Source organism: Equus asinus, chromosome 22 (assembly GCF_041296235.1).
Source record: "Equus asinus isolate D_3611 breed Donkey chromosome 22, EquAss-T2T_v2, whole genome shotgun sequence".
Taxonomy (NCBI): Eukaryota; Metazoa; Chordata; class Mammalia; order Perissodactyla; family Equidae; genus Equus; species Equus asinus.
This window is the reverse complement of record NC_091811.1, coordinates 19,457,633-19,481,885: the sequence shown is the minus strand read 5'-3', so window position 1 is coordinate 19,481,885 and position 24,253 is coordinate 19,457,633. Positions and strand designations below refer to the sequence as shown.

Here is a 24,253-nt window from a genome sequence, read left to right as displayed (position 1 = left end):
CATTTAAAAAGTTGTTCTTGGGAGGCAGGACCAAGATGGCAGAGTGAGTAGTCTTCTTTGTCTCTCCCCCTTCGAATCTACAACTAATTGGACATTCACCGGTTAACAAAGGATATCCAGATAGCATCTCAAGACGCCTGAGAGACCCGTGCTGCTATACATCGGAAGGCGGATGAACTCCCCCCCAGGAGGAGGTGGAGATAGGTGAAAACTCTCTGACCCCTGACCCCCGGACAGCCTAGTACCTGCAAGAGGCTCTCTTCCAGCAGATTCCCCAATAGCATCGCCACGCACCAAGGGCGGGAGTGTGCACTCACTGGCGGAGCGACAGTGGAAACAGGTGAGTATAGCCCTACCTAAACCCCCCACGATTACACCTAAGCCCAGGGGGAAACTCCAAGGTCCCGCACCTGCCGGCAGGGAAAGCCTCTGCTCGCCATTAGCAGAGAGGCCCCACCCAGCATTCAGAACACTGGGAAGCTCCCAAAGAGTGGATTCCCCAGCAGGGCACCAGCCTGCCAGCCGCTGCTGGGCCCACAGTCTCCGGCTGTGCATGGGACAGTGCAAGAGGTGTCCAGAGTTCCCGTGGGTGTGCTTGGGGGCTGGGTGGAGCTCCAGCACCTGGCTGCATGGCCCAGGGGGAAACTCCAGAGTCCTGCACCTGCCAGCAGGGAAGGCCTCTGCTCGCCATTAGCAGAGAGGCCCTTCCCAGCATTCAGAATGCCAGGAAGCTCCCAAAGAGCAGAAATCCCTGCAAGGCAGCAGCCTGCCAGCCGCTGCTGGGCCCACGGACTCTGGCCGTGTCCTAGAAGGGGCAAGGGGCTCCCAGAGATTCCATGGGAGTGGTTTGGGGCTGGGTGGAGCTCCAGTGGAATGGCTACGTGGCCCAGGGGGGAACTCCAGGTTCCCACAGCAGCCTCAGCGAAAGCCTCTGCACAGCACTAGTGGAAAGGTCCCAACCAGTAATCACAAGGCTGGAAGGCCCTGGGGCAAAAGTAGCACAGCTAGGTGAGCTAACCACAGACTGCAGAAGATACCCATAGCTCTGCTGGGACCTATAGTGGACAAGTGTGATCTTGTGGGCTCTGACAGTGACAGAACTGTGATTATAGGTGATCCTGCTCCCGGCTGCTGGGAAAGCCCATGACACCGCTGCAGACCCCAAGGAGGGAGCACATGTAGGTGGTCTGCAACAGTAGGCACCAGCAGCCTGAGGCCCCCTTGCGATTGCCCCCACAACTGATGAGGGACCCCACAGGACCAGTGTGACTATGAGGAGGGGCCCAGGTCCAGTCAGTAACAGCTGACAGGGTTCCTGGTTGGTGTGGTCTAAACAGCTGCTCCCCCCCACACCAGTTGCAACAAGTAGAAGCAGTGGCTAAACTCTATCTGTATGCGGAGGCACAAATCCACGCCATCAAGCAGTATGAAAAAATATATTAAATCTCCAGAACAGAAGGAAAATGATAAGTACCCAGAAAACAATTCCAAAGACAATGAAATCTATAACCTAAATGACGATGATTTCAAAACAGCCATTATTAAAAAATCAATGAGTTAAAAGAGAATTCAGATAGACAACTCAATGAGTTCAGGAGCTATGTCACAAAAGAGCTTGATACTATAAAGAAGAACCAATTAGAAATACTGGAGATGAAGAACACAATGGAGGAGATTAGGAAAAATCTGGACTCTGACCAGTAGGGTCGATAATATGGAGGACAGAATTAGCAATTTGGAGGATAGGAATATAGGAATGCTGCAGACAGAGGAGGAGAGAGAACTAAGACTAAAAAGAAATGAAGAAACTCTCCGAGAATTATCTGACTCAATTAGGAGATGCAACATAAGGTGTATAGGTATACCAGAAGGAGAAGAGAAGGAGAAGGGGGCAGAAGGTCTGTTCAAAGAGATAATGGCTGAGAACTTTCCAAACTTGGGAAGAGAGCTGGAACTTCATGTGACAGAAGCCAATAGATGTCCAAACTTTATCAATGTAAGAAGACCAACCCCAAGGCATATAGTAGTGAAGCTAGCAAAAGTCAATGACAAAGAGAAAATACTAAGGTCAGCCAGGCAGAAGACAATAACCTACAAAGGAACCCCCATAAGGCTATCAGCAGATTTCTCAGGAGATAACTTACAGACTAGAAGAGATTGGAATGAAATATTCAAAACTCTGAAGGACAAAAACCTGCAGCCAAGAATACTCTACCCAGCAAAAATATCCTTCAAATATGATGGGGAAATAAAAACTTTCCCAGATAAACAAAAGTTAAGGGAGTTCATTGCCACAAGACCTCATCTTCAAGAAATGCTCCGGAAGAACCTCATACCTGAAAAATCAAAAAAAGGAAAGGGGTTACAAAATCCAGAACAAAGGAGATAAGCAGAGGACAATAACAGAAAGTAGCAGCTCTCCATCAGAACATGTTAGCAAAAGTTAAATAAAACATTAAAGATAAATGGAACAGAAACACCAAGAATAAATATAACCTAGTCATTTTAACCACAAACTCACAACACAAAAAGGAAGAGGAAAAAAAAAAATCTGACAATAACAACCTAGAAGGGGAACAGAAAAGAGATGGAACATTTTAATTTAAGGAAATAAGAGGCTATCAGAAAAAGGACTATCTCATCTATGAGATGTGTTATACAAACCACCTGGTAACCACTAAACAAATAACAAGAATAAAGACACAAATTACAAATAAGAAGAAAGCCAATACAGACATTTACCTACTTGAATTAGGAATCCAAAAATCATGGGACGAGAAACAAAGGAAATGCAAAAGAACTGGAAAACAAGTGATAAAATGGCAGCAGTAGGCCCCCATGTTTCAATAATCACTCTAATGTAAGTGGATTGAACTCTCCAAATAAAAGACACAGAGTGGCAGGATGGATCAAAGAACAAGATCCAACAATATGCTGCCTCCAGGAAACACACCTCAGCCCCAAAGACAAACACAGACTCAGAGTGAAGGGATGGAAGACAATACTCCAAGCTAATAATGAACAAAAGAAAGCAGGTGTTGCCATACTTATATCAGACAAAGTAGACTTCAAAGCAAAACAGATAAAGAAAGACAAAGAGGGGCAGTATATAATGATAAAAGGGACACTCCACCAAGATGACATAACACTTATAAATATATACGCACCCAACACAGGAGCACCAAAATTTGTAAAGAAACTATTAACAAAACTAAAAGGAGACATCAACAACAATACAATAATAGTAGGGGACCTCAACACCCCATTAACACCAATGGATAGATCATCCAGACAGAAACTCAACAAGGAAATTATAGAATTAAATGAAAAATTAGACCAGATGGACTTAATAGAGATATATAGAACACCTCATCCAAAAACAGCAGGTTACACACTCTTCTCAAGCACGCATGGAACATTCTCAAGGATAGACCGGAACTTGGGAAACAAAGCAAGCATCAATAAATTCAAGAGGGTTGAAATAATATCGAGCATCTTTTCAGATCATAATGCTAGAAATCAACTACAAGAATAAAGCTGGGAAAGGGGCAAAAATGTGGAGACTAAACAACATGCTACTGAACAAACAATGGATTATTGAAGAAATTAAAGAAGAAATCAAATATTATCTGGAGACAAATGAAAATGAAAACACACCATACCAACTTATTTGGGACACAGCAAAAGCAGCCCTAAGAGGGAAATTCATTGCAATACAGGCTCACCTCAATAAGCAAGAAAAATCTTACATAAAGAACCTCAAACGACACCTAACGGAATTAGAAAAAGAAGAACAAACAAAGCCCAAAGTCAGTAGAAGGAGGGAAATAATAAAAATTAGAGCAGAAATAAACAATATTGAAACAAAAAAGACAGTAGAAAGGATGAATGAAAGAAAGAGTTGGTTCTTTGAAAAAATGAACAAAATTGACAAACATTTAGGCAGACTCACTAAGAAAAGAGAGAGAAGTCTCAAATAAATAAAATTAGAAATGAGAGAGGAGAAATCACAACAGATACCAAAGAAATACAAAGGACCATAAGAGAATACTATGAAAACCTATATGCCAACAAGTTGAACAACCTAGAAGAAATGGATAAATTCCTAGACTCATACAACCTCCCCAAACTGAATCAGGAAGAAATAGAGAATCTGAATAGACCAATCACAAGTAAAGAAATAGAAACAGTAATCAAAAACCTCCCCAAAAATAAGAGTCCAGGACCAGACGGCTTCTCTGGAGAATTCTACCAAACATTCAAAGAAGATTTAATACCTATCCTTCTCAAACTATTCCAGAAAATTGAGGAAGTTGGAGCACTCCCTAACACATTCTATGAAGCCAACATCACCCTGATCCCCAAACCTGACAAGGACAACACAAAGAAGGAAAACTACAGGTCAATATCACTGATGAACATAGATGCAAAAATCCTCAACAAAATTTTGGCAAACTGAATACAGCAATACATCAAAAAGATTATACACCATGATCAAGTGGGATTTATACCAGGGACACAGGGATGGTTCAACATCCACAAGTCAATCAACGTGATTCACTACATTAACTAAATGAGAAGCAAAAACCACATGATCATCTCAATAGATGCAGAGAAAGCATTCAACAAGATCCAACATCCATTTATGATAAAAACCCTCAATAAAATAGGTACAGAAGGAAAGTACCTCAACATAATAAAGACCATATATGACAAACCCACAGCCAACATCATACTCAACGGACAAAAACTGAAACCCATCCCTCTCAGAACAGGAACAAGACAAGTGTGCCCACTTTCACTGCTCTTATTCAACACAGTACTGGAGGTTTTGGCCAGAGCAATTCAGCAGGAAAAAGAAATAAAAGGAATCCAAATAGTCAACGAAGAAGTAAAACTCTCGCTGTTTGCAGACGACATGATCTTATATATAGAAAACCCCGAAGAATCCATAGGAAAACTATTAGAAACAATCAACAACTACAGCAAAGTTGCAGGGTATAAAATCAACATACATAAATCATTAGCATTTCTATATGCTAACAATGAACAAACAGAAAAAGATCTCAAGAACTCAATCCTATTCACAATCGCAACAAAAAGAATAAAATACCTTGGGATAAATTTAACCAAGGAAGTGAAAGATCTATACAACGAAAACTACAAGACTTTCTGGAAAGAAACCGATGACGACATAAAGAGATGGAAGGACATTCCATTCACATGGATTGGAAAAATAAACATAGTTAAAATGTCCATACTACCTAAAGTAATCTACAGATTCAATGCTGTCCCAATCAGAATACCAATGACATTCTTTACAGAAATTGAACAAAGAATCCTAAAATTCAGATTGGGCAACAAAAGACCCCAAATTGCTAAAGCAATCCTGAGAAAGAAGAACAAAGCTGGAGGCATCACAATCCCTGACTTCAAAGCATACTACAAAGCTACAGTAATCAAAACAGCATAGTACTGGTACAAAAACAGTGCACAGATCAATGGAACAGAATTGAAAGCCCAGAAATAAAACCACACATCTATGGACAGCTAATCTTCGACAAAGGAGCTGAGGGCCTACAATGGAGAAAAGAAAGTCTCTTCAACAAATGGTGCTGGGAAAACTGGAAAGCCACATGTAAAAGAATGAAAATTGACCATTTTTTTTCACCATTCACCAAAATAAACTCAAAATGGATCAAAGACCTAAAGATTAGGACTGAAACAATAAGTCTTCTAGAAGAGAATATAGGCAGTACATTCTTTGACGTCAGTTTCAAAAGAATCTTTTCGGACACCATAACCCCTCAGATGAGGGAAACAATAGAAAGAATAAACAAATGGGACTTCATCAGACTAAAGAGTTTCTTTTAGGCAAGGGAAAACAGGATTGAAACAAAAAAACAGCCCACTAATTGGGAAAAAGTATTTTCAAGTTATTTATCTGACAAAGGGTTAACCTCCATAATATATGAAGAACTCACACAGCTCAACAACAAAAAATCAAACAACCCAATCAAAAAATGGGCAGGGGGCATGAACAGACATTTCTCCAAAGAAGACATATGGATGGCCAATAGACACATGAAAAGAGGCTTATCATCACTAATTATCAGGGAAATGCAAATCAAAACTACACTAAGATACCACCTTACACCCGTTAGATTGGCAAAAATATCCAAAACCAAGAGTGACAAATGTTGAAGAGGCTGTGGAGAAAAAGGAACCCTCATACACTGTTGGTGGGAATGCAAACTGGTGCAGCCACTATGGAAAACAGTATGGAGATTTCTCAAAAAGTTAAAAATAGAAATATCTTATGACCCAGCCATCCCACTACTGGGTATCTATCCTAAGAACCTGAAATCAGCAATTCCAAAAGTCCTGTGCACCCATATGTTCATCGCAGCATTATTCACAATAGCCAAGTCATGGACCCAACCTAAGTGCCCAGCAACTGATGATTGGATAAAGAAGATATGGTATATATGTATGCAATGGAATACTACTCAGCCATAAAAAAGGACAAAGTCGTCCCATTCACAACAACCTGGATAGACCTTGAGGGTATTATGTTGAGTGAAATAAGGCAGACAGAGAAAGACGAACTCTGTGTGACTCCACTCATAGGTGGTAGTTAACATATAGACAAAGAGAACTGATCGGTGGTTACCAGGGGAAAGGGGGGTTGGGGGGAGGGCACTAAGGGTGAAGTGGTGTACCTACAACATGACTAATAATAACGTACAACTGTAATTTCACAAGGTTGTTAACTGTCATAATCTTAATTAAAAATAAAGTTGTTCTTGGGGCCAGCCTGGTGGCACAGCGGTTAAGTTCACACATTCTGCTTCAGCGGCCTGGGGTTTGCTGGTTCGGATCCCGGGTGTGGACATGGCACCACTTGGCAAGCCATGCTGTGGTAGGCGTCCCACATATAAAGTAGAGGAAGATGGGCACGGATGTGAGCTCAGGGCCAGTCTTCCTCAGCAAAAAGAGGAAGATTGGCAGTAGATGTTAGCTCAGGGTTAGTCTTCCTCAAAAAAATAAAAGTTGTTCTCAAAACCTTTGCCTTTAAATTTAGTGAGAAACAAGTATGTGATGGTTAGTTCAATCTACAAAACGGAAGTTACTGTCAAGTTAGCTGCCTTTTGCTAAGTGTATGCTTCACTGTTGATGGTTGAAGGTCAGCCTGGAATTATTCAGTAGGGGAAACTCTAAGGGGCTGATTTTGAGATAGCTTCTTCACAGAAGGAATGTCTTTCAACCATTGACAAGTTGCCACAACCTCTATTTAGTTGCATGGGATTTTTATAAAAGTAATATTTGGCAATAGGGGGACTGGAGACCCACATCTTTTTTCTGTTTCTCACCAGCCACGACATAAACTCCATCCTTTTTTTGATCAGGATCCTTAATATTTTTATAGGTTCCAAGGAATCACAAAATCTTTGTTTTGAAAAAGACTTAATGACAATTTTGCAGAAAACATCATTTTCTGTAACATCCTTGAGAGATAGTTATCCAATATCTGCTTGGGTAGCTCACTCCTCAAAAGTTAGCCTTTTGAAATACAAACAAATTTTGGTTTTGGAATTAGGCAGGCCTGGGTTAAAATTAAAAGCCTATTTTTGTTGGATATGTGATCTTGGCCAATTAGCTAAATTCTCAGACTCTCAGTTTCTTTATTGGTCAAATGAGGAATAGCAATCCATATTTTTCAGGATCATTTTGAATATTAAATGAGATAATGAAAGCAGTATATTCATCACAGTGTGCAGGACATAGTGGGTTCAAATATGTTAATCATTATTGCAAGTCATTTCCCTGTTGATGACTCTAATAGCAAGCCTATTTGCTTTTTCCTTTTTTCTACTTCTTCTCCCCAAATCCCCCCACTACATAGTTGTATATTTTTAGTTGTGGGTCTTTCTGGTTGCAGCATGTGGGATGCCACCTCAGCGTGGTCCAGCAAGCGGTGCCATATCCATGCCCAGGATTCAAACCTGCGAAACCCTGGGCCGCTGAAGCGGAGTGTGCGAACTTAACCACTCAGTCATGGGGCTGGCCCCAAGCCTATTTCTTTTAGTGGGAGGAAATCTAAATTGAGCCATTACAATACAGGAGAATTATTGATTCACAATACCAGGAAGGGCAAGGGTGAGGATGACCTTTAGAGTGACTGGTACTAAGAACTTTTTTGTAGACTGATACCAGTCCATGGATGGCTGTTAATGGCTATCATATAAATTGTGTTTAGAAGCTTGAGGAGTCTTGATTATTATTCTTTGTTTGGGTTTTATGGAAGCATTGTAAACCAGCAATGGAAAAACATAGAACAGTTTTATTTCTCCAATAACTGGTACCAACTTATCCCTCTTTTTAGATCTAGGATCAGAAGCAGAAAAATATGGCAGTCCATGTTTTCTTAGTTCTTTTCAATAAACACTAGTCCTTTCCAATAAATGATTATCCAATCTAACAATTAAAATGTCATTCTGAGGGCCTATCAGTTGCTGGTCATATGTAGAACTGTTGATCCTGTGTTATTTGCTTGCCGTACTTGATGGGTTTCTACGTCTTAAGAGTGCTTGGTGTATGTATTGTGTGCTGTCTATGTGTGCTGTCCTTGCCCCTACTCCAGGTTATGATGGCCTCTCAGACAGGACCTTCTAGTCTTCAATCAGTGATTGCATCTCACCCTTTTTTGGTATGTTTCTTTGTTCTTAACCGAGGTGTCTCTCACAGCCTAGCCCACTGACAGCATCTCAGTGTCCTTAGTACTATGTATCAAGGAGTATTTTTAAGTCTCTTAGTTTGCTCTCCTGGAACAGGGGATGGTGTAGGTCTCAGGACCTATCACTATTGCCATCTCAGTACAGAACACTTCTGCAAGCATCAAGCTAGGAGAAATCCCAGTGAGAATGGGTACTTAACCTTGCATTCCAGATTTACTCAACCTCCTGAAAAAGATTATTACAGCAACTCTAATTTGTCCGCACTTTCTGGTAGTATTTGTCTTGTAACTTTATACTGATTCTTGACTTGACCATGTAAAATGCTTTGGCTGGTGAAAGACTACACAATGTGATGCAAGTAGAGATTTGAAACATGTGCACATTGGACTTGCCCTCTTGCTGCTTAGAACCTTGCTGGTTTAGCCTGCTGAAGAAGGAGAGACCACGTGGAGCAGACATAAGCTGTCCCAGTTTGGGCCATCTTAGCTAAATCCCTATCAATCTGGCATCTGACATAGATGCATGAGCAGAGTGAGCCGAGACCTGACACCTGATTCAAACCAGAAGTATCCAGCTGAGCCCAGCCCAGTTTGCTGAACTCACAGGAATTTGAACTAAATAAATGGTGGCTGTGGTAAGTTACTAAGACTTAAGATGGTTGATTATATAGCAAAAGATAGCTGATAATCTCATAAGTAATTCTGTTCTATATGTTGTAATAAACACAAGGAACTAAAAGGGATGTAGTAAAGGCAAAGTAAATAATATTTTAAAATAATTTTCAAGTTACTTATTAATGGAACAAAATGTCTGTCTAGTTGTAAATTTGGTTTCTTCCAATATTCGCTTTTAATAGCTGTCAGTTGTAAAACATACCTCACAATGTTAATATGGCCCAGAATGAGAAGTATACTATTCATTGTGCTTAACAAGTTATGATTCTCATTTTTCAATTCTCTCCATGAATCTTTTTGTTGAAACTATCTAGTAAATACCTTATTTCATGATATTAATCCAGTTGTTCTTAAAAACTAATGAGAGGGTGTTACTCTCATTTTAAATTCATCAATAAATGAGTTCAAAAGCCACTGAAACCCCTCATTTTGAATATTTCAGAGAGGAGGGTGTATAAGCCACACCCATACATAATTTCTGGCAAAAGGAAAAAAATCACAACATGATGGAAATATTTCTTTTCCAAGCATCACTTTTCCAAATGCTCTTTCCATAACACAAGTTTCTTTTATAAAGTGGTTGTCTTCTCATTTATTCTGAGTCGCCTTCTCATTTATTATTAAAACATCTTTACCTTGAAAGCACAAGTTAATTATGTGTGTGTGTGCTCATGTGCTTTAATATCTGCTAATTGACATACCACTGGAAGCTATTTCACAGCACTGAAAAAGTGAGCAAAAGTTAGAACACTTGTCTTTTTTTTTGTTTTTCAAGCATAGTAACATTTAATAAGCTTCCAAATTCTTTTAAGGAATTTCCTAAGTGAACAAAATGGTCACTTCCCATCTTGTTAAAAAATATAGATATTCTAACAAACAGCTTGTTTTTATGAAATTAAACATATTGAAGTATTATAATGATTTATCACACCAACTGCCTGGAGTTAGGCCAAATTTCACAGGTTAAAGGCATATGCCTCCACAAGACTGGCCTCATTTCAGATACTAGCCACAAATTTGGGGGTTTCTAGGGCTACCCACACTTCTGATCAACTACCTACAAATTTCAGGGCTCCCATGACTCCTTTAGATTTGAGAAATCCTTAGAATAACTCACTGAACTCAGAAAAGTGCCAGCCATACTTACAGTTACAGTTTTATTATAGCAAAAGGATACAAATCAGAGCCAGCTAAAGGGAGAGACGCATAGGGCGAAGTCTGGGAGGATCCCAAATGTGGAGCTTTCATTTTCCCTATGGATGCATCACCTTCCTGACACATTAGTATATGACAATACGCAGAGTATCCCCAACGAGGGGAGCTCCCCTGACCTTTGGTGTCCAGAGTTTTTATTGGGGTTTATTACATAGGCGTGCTTGATTAAGTCATTTGCCACAAAGTTGAACTCAATCTCCAGCATCCCTCCATTGTCTGTGCTGATATCTCAGGGCTCAAAGCCTCAACCCTCTAATCCCATGGTTGGTCTTTCTAGCTTGGCCAGTCCCCATCTTGAATCATCTTGATAGTATAAACTATCCAGGGGCCCACTATGAGTGACTTTATTAGCATAAAGTATCAGGGCTCACCATAAATAACAAAGACACTCCTACTACTCAGGAAGTTCCAAGGACTTAGAGGCTACCTCTCAGAACTGGGTTCAAAGGGCCAGCCAAATTCTTGATTATACAGATATTTAAACTACAATATGATGTAACTTGCAGAGTGAATGAACAGTGGAGGTACGCCATCAACTTCTCAGAGTTGTGGAACCTCCGCTCTTTCCCCATGATGGATCCCATAACACGCATGACATGCAACCAACACTAAATCCATATGATATTAGTAAGGCTTATTTTCCTTAACATTTTGAATACATATAAATAGAAGTTCTAATATCTTCTTTCTGTGCCCCAGAGGATCCTCTTTTATACCACCTGGGCTACTTGTGCCCCATTTTGGAGATAACTTCCCTAGAGATCCCTTGGCTAAATAATTTAAAGAGTGCTGTGGTCTGAATGTTTGTGTCTCCTCAAAATTTATATGTTGAAATCCTAACCCCTAATGTGATTGTATTTGGAGGTGGGGCCTTTGGGAGGTGATTAGGTCATAAGGGTGGAACTCTCATGAATAGGATTAGTGTCCTTATAAAAGAGACCCCAGAGAACTCCTTTGCCCCTTCTGCCACGTGAGGACACAGTGAGAAGATGGCCATCTACCAACTAGGAGGGAGAGACTCACCAGACACTGAATCTGCTGGTAACTTGATCTTGGAATTCCCAGCCTCCAGAACTGTGGGCAATAAATTGTTATTTAAACTGTCCAATGTATGGTATTTTCCTGTTTTTGACATGTCTCCCTGTAGGTAGAGTATACTTCCCTGCCCCATTCACAGCAAGTCCAGGTGATTTCCATTGGCCAATGGAAAGAGAGTGGATATAACCACTCTTAATAGAAGATCTGAATGTTACTGGATGTTTCAGGTTACAAGGAACTGCTCTATGATCCTAGGTTCCAGAGTGAGACAATACTTAGAGACGAGCCAAGCAGAGTTACAGTCAACCTTACAGACCCTAAGCCCGCATGTAATGTGAGTGAGAAATAAATGTTTGTTGTTGTAAGCCACTCAGATTTTGGGATTGTTTATGATACAGTGAAATCCAGTTGTAATGCAGCTTACTCCAGGGAAAAAGAGATGCCTTGAAGAATATAGTTTGCTTTCTCCTTACAAGCTTAGATTGTTAAGACTGTGATGATCGCTGATTATTTTTGGGGTGAGGGTGTGTACATGCACACTTGTCCACATGCAAGTGCTTGTTAGGTCCAGGGGTTATTTTGCTGGAAAATTGGTAAGAATTAGCTCTTCCTCTTCTCTTACTTTTTTTCATACACCTTTCCCTTTTCATACTAAACAATTCAGTCCTAAATAAAGCATTAGATGGGACAGAGCAAGGTAGGTGTCTTGTTATAGACAAGACATATATATATAGAATGGGGTGGGAGAACAGCAGTGGTCTGGTGCAGGTTGTGAGGGCTCAGGCAGGGGGAGAAGGGTGGCTATGCAGGGAGTTGGCTTGGCAGTGGTGTTAGGGCCCAAGAAGAGTGAGGAGAACATCCCTGCAGTGTCGAGAAAGTGCTGTGGCATGGGGAACTAGAGCCTGTGCAAGTTGAAGAGAGTATCCACACATGGCATTGGCCTGGTTTAGGGTATCAGAAGCAGCCTGGTGTGGGGTGCCAATGCCTGAGAGGTGAAGAAGACTTCTATGTGGTGGAGTCGTCAGGTGCAGGGAGCTCAAGCAGGGTAGAGAGGGCGTCCTTGCTGGGAGGTGGAAGACCTGTCATGGAGTGTCAGGGCCCAAGCAGGGTGAGGAAAGCATCCAGGCAGAGGGTAGACCTGGTGTGGGTTTCAGAGGCTGAGCAGGATAAGGAGGCTGTCCATGTGGTGGGGCACCCCAGTGTGGGGGCTTAAAGGCAAGGCCGGGTGAGGAGGATTCTACGCATGAAGGTAAGTAGGATGTTAGAGCCTAAGTAGGGAAAGGATAGATTCCAAGAGGGGATTAGGGAGCCAGCATCAGGAATCAGACTCTAGGCAGAGTAAGGAGGGCTTTCCTGTGGAGGCTGGCCTAGCATAAGGTGCCACGTCTCAGCAGGGTGAGGAGGGTGTCCATGGAGGTTGGCTGGCCCTGTTCAAGAAAACCAAAGCAGAATGAAGAGGGTGTCAACAAAAATGGGGGCCTGGATTTGGCCTACCCAGGGAGAGATAGGCATCTTAGGCAAGGAGTGTGAGCAAAAATAGAAGACGGGTTAATTCCAAGGGATTGATCAAATAAGTAAATAAGTTAAAGATAATGGAAGCAGGTTTCTTAGTGTCATGGGATGGAGTTGAAAATGTGGAAAGGGAGAAAACTAGAAGGAACTCTTTGCTGTTGGACTGGAATTACAGGTATTAGTGTGAACTCTTGGTTTTCAATATGTTTACATATAGAAATAAATATAGAGGTAAATGTGCGTGTGTGTGTGTGTGATGCAGAAGAAGGAGGAGTTAGGTAGGGGAGATTAAAAGAAGGAGGATCCTTTGGGGAGAGCTGAATCTAGGGTGTGAGCTGAGCATGCCTGTGGAAGGATGAAGTATATAATTTTTGGAGTGTTTTCCTCTTGATCTTTGGAAAAAGTCATATTTAGCACTCAGTTTATCTCCTTACAAATTGTAATTCCATTAAATTATCCTAACTTGTTGAAAATAGTCATATATACCTGTGTAACCTTTTGTTGTGGACTTGTGGGGCTTATATGGATAGAGAAGGATGGAAAGAAAGGGTAGCCCACTCCTCTAACATTCAGTAGAGAGATCTGCTTTCAGGAGTTGCTGGAGGTGACTATAGCAAAATGAGTGGAGATTCATGATGGAGTTAGTTAAGAACAACAGGGAAAAGCAGAGAGCGCTGAGGAGCAGCTTCAGAAGGCATACGATCTAAACTTTGACTTTTCCACTACATTGGTACACCGACTCTTGAAAGTGGGGAGGCTGACATGTAAATTTTCGTTGATGATCCTCTTAGAATGTGGTACCCCAAAGTTGCCCAATTGGCCACAAATGATGAGGAGCATGCAGCATGAATGAGTACATGCCCAAGTTGGTTGGTCTATAAATAATTATATTTGCCCATAGATGCACACAAATTCTTGAATTTCATTCCTTTTTTTTTTTTTTTTTTGGTGAGGAAGATTGGCCTTGAGCTAACATCTATGGCCAATCTTCCTCTTTTTTTTTTTTATCTCCCCAAAGCCCCAGTACATAGTTGTATATTCTAGTTTTAGGTTACTCTAGTTCTTCTATGTGGGATGCAGCCACAGCATGGCTTGATGAGCAGTGGTAGGTCTGTGCCCAGGGTCCAAACCAGTGAACCCCAGGCTGCTGAAGTAGAGCATGCAAACTTAACCACTTGGCCATGGGGCTGGCCCCCTTGAATTTCATTCTGGCTAGTGAGTTCAGATATCACAGTTCTCAGGAAAGATTTCCCTAATTGCTTGGTTCCTCTTTTCCTTTCCTTCCTATTGCTTTCCTCTACACTTTGAGTTTGTACTTTTATTACATTTGTTAGCACATGTTTAAATGTTGTGATTCTCACTGTGCTGGTCCTGGGGGTTGGGCCTCTCTGAGGTTTTTAGTTTTCATGAGATTCCTCTCAGGGTTGTTTGCCTATCTGGGACCTCTGTTCTCATCTAATTGTGTGATAGGAAGTATGTCAAGTTACCACCATATTTGGGTTTTATTTTAAGATGTTTTCAGGAAGAGGTGAAATGAACTTTTTGAAGAGAGCAGAAGATCTCAATATGTCTTCAGAGGTCACTTATGCTGAAGTGAGGTTCAAAAATGAATCCAAGTCCTCAGGCAGCCAATCAGAGCCTCCTGAAGGTAAGAAACGTTTTCTTGTGGTCAGAGTTAATGATGAGATGAAGGATGAGGAGACAATACTATAAACGAAGCATAGGGAATGTTAGTTGCTGGTTCTCTGGCTGGCCACAGTCAGAAAATGGGATTTACAGAAGATTGAGTTTCCTGAAAATAAGCTTTAAGGGATTGTACAGTTATACTATAACAAAACTGAAGTGTGAGAAATCCACTAAAGGCCCGAGCTAAGGAGAGTGCCAGTTATGGTGACAAACTGTCCCTCCTGTGCCTTCTGAGGCTGAATGAGGTTGTGGTCAAGAGATTGGCTACAGGTCCTTTAAACCATCAGCCCAGATGCAGGGGCTATTGATGAATTAGCGGACTTAAGAAGGGAAGAGTTTGGGTGGAAGTGATGTGGGTGTATCTGTTAGTCCTGGACTAACGTGGGACAAAAGATCTTTGCAGATGAAAGACTGGAAAGTCTTACCGAGAAACTCCTTTCCATTTCAAGGGAAATTGCTCTGCAGTCAGAAAATCCATTGCATACTGCATCTCTGAGATGGATTGAACGAAGTTGGGACTAGATAGAGGGTAATTTGATTAGCATGTATGATAGATATAGAGCAAAAGAGAGAGAGAGAAAGCACGTTGACTATAAGAAACTATGAGAGAGATAATGATTGTTCTTCTAAAACGCTTCTGTGGAGACATGGAGAATGCTTAGGAAATCTGTTCTTTCCCTTAAAAAACTTTATATAACTTTTTATTATATATTGAAATGTTCATTACAGAAAAAAATCAAAAACTAGAGGTACACACAAATTTAAGTTATATGTGTTCTTACCATGTAGCAATAACTATAATTTACATTTTAGTGTATATGCTTCCAGATATAAATATACATAAATGTGTATATGTATTTTTCTAAATGTAAGATCATATTATATGTTATTGAGGGTTTTCTCCCACTTGTCAATTATTCACAACTTAAAGAAAATAATTCTTTTTTTTTATTGAGGTATAATTGACATAGAACGTTATATTAATTTCAGGTGTACAATGTAAATGATTTGATTTTTGTATATATTGCAAAATGATCACCACAATGTCTAGTAAACATCTGTCACCAGACATACATACACAAAATTTTTCTATTTTTCTACTTTTTTTTTTGAGGAAGATTGGCCCTGAACTAACATCTGTGCACATCTTCCTCTATTTTATATGTGGGACCCCTGCCACAGCATGGCTTGATAAGCAGCGCTAAGTCTGCACTTGGGATCTGAGCCAGTGAACCCTGGGCCATTGAAGTAGAGTGCACAATCTTAACCACGCTGCCACCAGGCTGGCCCCCACAAAGTTTTACTTTTGAAGAATTTTAAGATTTATTCTCTTAGCAACTTTCAAATAAAGTATGCAATGATATTTAATAGTTAATAATACTGTAAGTTGCTATAGTCACCATGCTACATTACATCACTGTGACTTAAACTTATTTCATAACTGGAAGTTTCAACCTTTTGATGTCCTTCACCCATTTTGCCCTCCCCCGCAACAAACCACCTCTGGCAACCTCAAATCTGCTCTCTTGTATCTATGAGTTCTGTTTTTAAAAGATTTTATTTAATTAATTAATTTATTTTATTGAGATAACATTGGTGTATAACATTATATAAATTTTAGGTACACATCATTATATTTTGATTCCTGTGTAGATTATGTTTACCACCCAGAGTCCTTTTGCCCTTCCTCCCATCTTCCCCTGCACTAACCACCAATCTAGTCCCTGTATCTATGTGTTTGTTTGCTATTGTTGGTTTTTTTTAATCTTCCACATGTAAGTGAAAACACATTATATATGGCTTTCTCTGTCTGACTTTTTCGCTTAGTGTAATACCCTCAAGATCCATCCGTGTTGTTGCAAATGGCAAGATTTCATCTTTTTTTATAGCTGAGTGGTATTCCATTATTTTATGTTCTTTATCTATTCATCTTCTTTATCCATTCATCCATTGATGCGCACTTAGGTTGTTTCCAAGTCTTGGCTATTGTAAATAATGCTGCAATGAAGATAGGGTTGTAAATATCTTTTTGAATTAGTGTTTTTGTATGTTTTTGGAAAAATACCCAGAAGTGGAATAGCTGGATCATGTGATAATTATATCCTTAGTTTTTGAAGACTCTTCATACTGTTTTCCATAGTGTCTGCACCAGTTTACATTCCCACCAGCAGTGCATAAGGGTTCCCTTTTCCCCACATTGTCACCAACACTTGTTATTTCCTGTCTTTTTAGTAATAGCCATTCTGCTGGGTGTAAAGTTTTATGCAAGTTTGACTTGCATTTCCCTAATAATTAGTGATGTTGAATGTCTTTCCATGTGCCTATTGGATACTGTATTCTTCAGAAAAATGCCTTTTCAGATTCTTTGCCTATTTTTTAAGGGATTGTTTGTTTTTTTGTTGAGTCCTATAAGTTCTTCATATATTTTGGATATTAACCCCTTATCAAATGTATGATTTGCAAATATCTTCTCCCAATTGTTAGGTTATCTTTTCGTTTTGTTGATGGTTTCTTTTGCTGTGCAGAAGCTTTTCAGTTTGATGTAGTCCCATCTGTTTATTTTTCCTTTTGTTTCCCTTGCCTGGGGAGACATGATATTCAAGAAGATACTGCTAAGACCCATGTTGAAGAGCATATTGCCTGTGTTTTCTTCTGGGAGTTTTATGTCTTACATTCAAGTCTTTAATCCATTTTGAGTTAATTTTTGTGTGTAGTGTAAGATAATGGTCTACTTTCATTCTTTTGCATGTGGCTGTCCAGTTTTCCCAACATCATTTATTGAAGAAATGTTCCTTTTTTCACTGTATGTTCTTGGCTCCCTTGTCAAAAATTAGCTGTCCATAGATGTGCGGTTTTATTTCTGGGCTTTTGATTCTGTTCCATTGATCTGTGTGTCTGTTTTGGTGCCAGTACCATGCTGTTTGATTACTATAGCTTTGTAGTATATTTTGAAATCATGAAGTGTGATACCTCCAATTTGGTCTTTTTTTCCTCAGGATTGCTTTGGCTATTTGGAATCTTTTGTTGTTGAATGTATATTTTAGGAATCCTTATTCTATTTCCATGAAAAATGTCCTTGGGACTTTGATAGGGATTGCAAGGAATCTATAGATGGCTTTAGGAAGTATGGACATTTTTACTACCAATTCTTCCAATCCATGAGCATGGAATATCTTTCCATTTTTTTTGTGTCATCTTTGATTTCTTTCACCAATGTTTTATAGTTTTCAGTGTACAGGTCTTTCACCTCTTTGATTAAATTTATTCCTAGGTGTTTTATTCTTTTTGTTGCAATTGTAAATGGAGCTGTATTCTTGGTTTCTCTTTCCGCTATTATGTTGTTAGTGTATAGAAATGCAACTAATTTTTGTATGTTGATTTGTACCCTGAAACTTTGCTGTATTCATTTATTATTTCTAATAGTTTTTTGGTGGATTCTTTAGGATTTTCTATATATAAAATCATGTCATCTGCAAATAGTGACAGTTTTACTTCTTCCTTTCCAATTTGTGTCCCTTTTGTTTCTTTTTCTTGACTGATTGCTCTGGCTAGGACTTCCAATACTATATTAAATGAATGGCAAAAGTGGGCATCTTTGTCTTGTTCCTTTCTTAGAGGGATAGCTTTCAGTTTTTCAACACTGAGTATGATTTTACCTGGGGGTTGTCTTATATGGCCTCTATTAGGTTGTGTTACTTTCCTTCTATACCTATTTTATTCAGACTTTTTATCATAAATGGATGCTATATCTTGTCAAATACTTTCTCTGCATCTATTGAGATGATCGTGTGATTTTCTTTTCATTTTGTTAATGTGGTGTATCACCTTGATTGATTTGCAGATGCTGAAACATCCTTGCTTCCCTGGTATAAACCCCACTTGATCATGGTATATGATCCTTGTATTTGATCTGTGTATTTGATTTGCTCATATTTTTGTTGAGAATTTTTGCATGAATGTTCCTCGGCAATATTGGCCTCTAATTTTTGTGTGTGTGTGTTGTCTGGTTTTGGTATCAGGGTAAGGTTGGCCCCATGGAGTGAGTTAGGAATTGTCCCCTGTTCTTCAATCTTTTGGAAGAGTTTGAGAAGGGGAGATATTAAATATTCTTTGCATGGCTGGTTGAATTCACTAGAGAAGCTGTCTGGCCCTGGACTTTTGTCTTTTGGGAGGTTTTTGATTACTGTTTTGATCTTCTTACTAGTGATTGGTCTATTCAGATTCTTTATTTCTTCTTGATTCAGTTTTGGGAGGTTGTATGATTCTAAGAATTTACCCATTTCTTCTAGATTATCCAATTTGTTGACACATAGTTTTTCATAGTATTCTCTTATAATCGTTTGTATTTCTGAGGTGTCCGTTGTAATTTCTCCTTTGTTTCTGGTTTTATTTATTTGAGTCTTCTCTCTTTTTCTTGGTGAGTCTAGCTAAGATTTGTCCATTTTGTTTCTCTCTTCAAAGAACCAGTTCTTAGTTTTATTGAACCTTTGTATTGTCTTTCTAGTCTCCACTTGATGTGTTTCCACTCTGATTTCTATTATATCCTCCCTTCTACTAATTTTGGGCTTCACTTGTTCTTCTTTTTTCTGGTGGCTTTATGTGGATTGTTAAATTGTTTATTTGAGATTTTTCTTTTTTCTTAAGGTAGGCCTGTATTGCTATAATATTCCCCTTTAGTACTGCTTTTGCTGTATCCCATAAGTTTTGGTATGTTGTGTTTTCATTTTCGTGTGTCTCCAGATATTTTTTGATTTCTCCATTGATCCAATAATTTAGTAGCATGTTAATTAGTCTCAATATATTTGTGACTTTTCCGGTTTTCTTCTTGTGGTTGATTTCTGGTTTCATACCATTGTGGTCAGAAAGATGCCTAATATGATTTCAGTCTTCTTAAATTTCTTGAGGCCTGCTTTGTTTCCCAACATATGGTTTATCTTTGAGAAGATTTCACATGTATTTGAGAAGAATGTGTGCTCTGTTGCTTTTGGATGGAATGTTCTATGTATATCTATTAAGTCCATCTGGTTTAACGTTTCATTTAAGGCCACTGTTTCCTTGTTGATTTTCTGTCTAGATGATCTATCCACTGACATAAGTGTGGTGGTAAAGTTCTCTACTATTATTGTGTTATTCTCAATTTCTCCCTTTTGGCCTGTTAATAGTTGGCTATATACTTTGGTGCTCCTCTATTAGGTGTGTATATATTAATAAGTGTTATGTCTTCTTGGTGGAATGTTCCTTTTATCATTATATAATGTCTATCTTTTTCTCTTATTATCTTTTTTGGCTTGAAGTGTATTTTGTCTGATATAAGTAGAGCTACACCCACTTTCTTTTGGTTGCCATTTGCTTGGAGTATCATTTTCCATGCTTCACTCTGAACATATGTTGTCTCTAGAGCTGAGATGGGTCTCCTGGAGGCAGCATATTGTTGGGTCTTGTTTTTTAAACTGTTCAGCCACTCTGTCTTTTGATTGATGAATTCAATCCATTTACATTTTGAGTGATTATTGCTATATGAGGACTTAATAATGCCAGTTTATCTTTTGATTTCTTGTTGTTTTATATTTTCATTTTTTCTTTTTCCTTGTATTTCTGTCTGCCATTTCAGTTTGGTGGTTTTCTGGGGTGTTTTTCTCAGTTTCCTCTTTATTTATGATTTGTGACTCTGTTCTGATTTTTTGCTTTGTGGTTATCATGAGGTTTGTATAAAAGATCTCATAGATGGATGAGATAGTCCTTTTTCTGCTGATAGCATCTTATCTCCATTAGCCTATTCAGATTCCATCCTTTTCTCTTTCTCGTCTATGTTTTTGTTGTCACTAATCATCCTTTTTTGTATTGCGAATTTGTTATTAAATTGAAATGGTTATAGTTATTATTGATACTTTCTTTCCCTTTAGCCTTTGTGTTATAGTTAAGTGTTTACTAACCTATTCTGATATAGACTTGCAATTTTCTGATTCTGTCTGTCTATTTATCACTGTGTTTAAAGCTTGGTAAACCTTTTTTTTATTGTTTCAGGTAGGAAGGCTCCTTTTGACATTGCTTGTAAGGCAGGTCTAGTGGCGATGAATTCCCTCAGCTTTTGTTTGTCAGGGAAAGCTTTTATTTATCCTTCATATCTGAAGGATAAATTTGTTGGATAGAGTATTCTTGGCTGATAGTTTTTCTTTCAATATTCTGAATATATCATTCTACTCTCTCCCAGCCTGTAGAGTTTCTGCTGAGAAATCCACTAATAGCCTGATGAGGGTTCCTTTGTAAGTTATTTTCTTGTCTCTAGCTGCCCGTCGTATTCTTTCTTTGTCACTGACTTTTGACAATTTTAATATAATATGCCTTGGAGAAGATTTTTTTGCATTGAGATAGTTAGGAGTTATATTGGCTTCATATACTTGTATATTCAGTTCCTTCTCCAGATTTGGGAAGTTCTCAGCTGTTATTTCTTTGAGTAAGCTCTCTGCTTCCTTCTCCGTCTCTTCTACTTCTGGGATACCTATTATCTTTATGTTGCATTTTCTTTTTTTATTTTAAAGATTTTATTTTTCCTTTTTCTCCCCAAAGCCTCCTGGTCCATAGTTGCATATTTTTTCTTTTGGTTGTGGGTCCTTCTAGTTGTGGCATGTGGGATGCCACTCAGTGTGGCTTGATGAATGGTGCCATGTCTGTGCCCAGGACCTGAACCAGCAAAACCCTGGGCTGCCAAAGCAGAGTGCTTGAACTTAACCACTAGGCCACGGGGCTGGCCCCTATGTTGCTTTTTCTAATTGAGTTGGATATTTCTCATAGAATTTCTTTGTTTTTAAAAAATCTTAATTCTCTCTCCTCTTCCACTTGAATCATTTCTATATTTCTATCTTCAGGCTTACTAATTCTTTCTTCCATATGGTCTGCTGTATAGTCAATGATTTCTACTTTACTTTTTGTCTCATTAATTGTCTTCTTCATCTCAAGAATTTCTCTTTTTTCCCCCGAGTTTCAGTTTCTTTGATGAACTCCTTTTCTTCATTAGTTTTATTCCTGAGCTCATTGAAATGTCTTTCTGAGTCTTCTTGTAACTTGTTGAGTTTCCTTGTGTCAGCTATTTTGAATTCTCTGTCAGTTAGATTGTAATCTTCTGTGATTTCAAATTTGGTTTCTGAAGAGTTGTTATTTTCTTTCTGTTCTGCTGTGTTACTGTAGTTCTTCATGGTACTTGATGAGTTGATCCTCTGCTGGTGTATTTGTGGTAGTAAACACCTTTTTTATTTGGGTAAGGCTTTGGTTACTTTGGTTCTGAGCTTCTTCTGATTGTATTTGAGAGCCTGCACTTTCCATCCTCCACTGCCTCTGCTAGAGGTGTCTTCAGTGCCTTCCATGTGCTGCTTGTGCCTCTGAGGTTGCTGGTGCCTTGCTGCTTATGATGTCACTACAATCTCAGGTGTCACCACTGGGGTCACCAAGCTGTGAGCACTTTTGCTGCTTCTGGGATCACCTGGGTCTTGTGGTCCCCCACAGGCTTTCTGCAGGATCTCCTCAGGCTCAGGTGCTGTTACTCCGTTAACCACCTGTGCTGCTGCTCCCAGATTATCTGGGGTTGCTGGAAGCACCACTGCCAGGGGTGCTAAGTTCACAGGTGTTGCTGTTGCTGCCAGGGTTTGGGGTCTTATATGCAGCCCTTGCTGCTGGTAGAGCCAGTGATGGGGATGCTGCCACTAGGGTTAGGTCACGGGTTCTACTGTGATTCATGAAGCCTCAGATAGCAAGTGCCATCTGTCACTGCTGGGGGAGAGACAGGGGCTAAGCCATGACTGTTGTTGCTGGTCCTGCAGTTTCTGGTGGTTGGCATGCACTGGTGTGCTTTGAAACCTTAGGTCAGGGCACTCTACCCCTGCTGGGGAAATATGTGTTTTAGATGTAATCCCCATGTTAGAGAGACCAGTGCCACTGCCAGGGGAGAGGGAAGTGATGGGTCACTAGCTCTGCTTTGTGTCTTGAGGCCTCAGGACATGTGCACCACCTGCCACCACTGTGGTGGGCAGGTGCTAAGCTGTGAGTGAGTGTCATTGCTGCTCATGCAGCCTCTGGTCACTAGCATGTGTTGGTGTATTTTGAAACCTCAGATCAGAGCACCCCACCACCACTGGAGAAATGCATGTTTTAGTTGCTATCCCCACTGCTGGAAAGACCAGAGCCACTTCTAGGGGAGAGGGAGGGAGGGGGCTGGGTCACTGGCTCCGTTCTGTGTTGTGAAGCCTCAGGATGACTGTGCCACCTGCCACCACTGGTAGGGGGTAGGGGCTAAGCGATGAGTGGTATGTCTGCCCCTGCAGTCTCTGGTTGCTGGCACACTCACCAGTGTGAAGATTCATGTTTTGAATCACTGCTGTGGGCAGGCGGACGGGGCTGCTCCAGTGGTTCCACTTGCCTCCTGGAGGTCCAACCCACCACCTTTAGATATATAGATGCATGGATCTCTCAGGCATTCTGGTGTGCTGTGCAGGGAGTCCTCTGTTGGTCAGTGGATATCCTACTGGGTTTTAATTTAGAGAGGAGTGACAAAGGGAACAATTCACTCTGCCATGATACTGATGTCACCTCTATATTTTCCAGTCCTTCCCTGAAGTTCTCACTGTGTTCATCTATTCTCCCAAGATCAGTGAGCATTGCTGTGACTTTTAGTTTGTCTGGTAGATTGTTTATTTCTGTTTTGTTTAGTTCATTTTCTGAGGATTTGTCCTGTTCCCTTATTTGGAACATATTCCTTTCCTCTTCCTTTTGCCTACTTCTCTGCTTATTTCTATGTATTAGGTAAATCAGCTACATCTCCTAATCTTGGAAATGTGGCCTTATGTAAGAGATGCCTTATGGGGCCCAGAATGTTCTCCCCTCTCATCACCAATGCCAAATGCTCCAGGAATCCCCTATGTGAGTTGCATGTGCCCTTCTGCTGTGGCAGGATTGCTATTGCTGCAGGTGCATGGGTAGGCTAGGCTGGCCCCTGGGCCAGCTAGTTGTAAGACTAAGCCACATGTGGCTGCTACAGTCACTTTATTGGGTGGGGCAAGCCCCAGCATGGCTGACTGCAAGGCCTAATATCACACAACTACTGCTGTTTTGCTGTTAAGTGAGTCAGGCTCCAATATGTCTGGTTGCTAGGCTCAGGGGCTCACAGTTGCTGCAGGCCTCTGGTGAGGCTCCCTGCAGCATGCAGCTGTCATCAGCTCTCTTTTGGGCAGGGCTGGCTTCTGGCCAGATCTAGCTATGCTGTCGTGTGGTACACAGCTGCCTCAGGAGTGCAGACGGGTAGAGCCAGCCCCAGGCATGGCAGTGCACAATAATTTCAGGCTTTGGAAGGCAGGGCAGATCCCCTGTTTGGCTGTTTGTGATGGCCAGCAGCGCAAGTCT

The 24,253-nt window shown here is 40.3% G+C and overlaps 1 protein-coding gene across 2 annotated transcripts in view; it reads left to right on the top strand.

Moving 5' to 3' along the window:
• Positions 1-206: 206 nt before the first annotated feature.
• LOC106837442 (C-type lectin domain family 4 member A) overlaps positions 207-24,253 on the top strand; it is a 51,149-nt gene continuing 27,102 nt past the window's right edge. Inside the window, exons 1-2 of one of the 2 annotated variants that reach the window (XM_070494589.1) lie at positions 207-340; positions 14,690-14,825. In XM_070494589.1, coding sequence (XP_070350690.1) covers positions 14,690-14,825 — 136 coding nt within the window. In that variant the 5' untranslated portion in view covers positions 207-340. Of the gene's footprint in view, positions 341-14,555; positions 14,826-24,253 lie in introns of those variants that run through there. The other variant, XM_044756186.2, reaches the window with a different exon arrangement.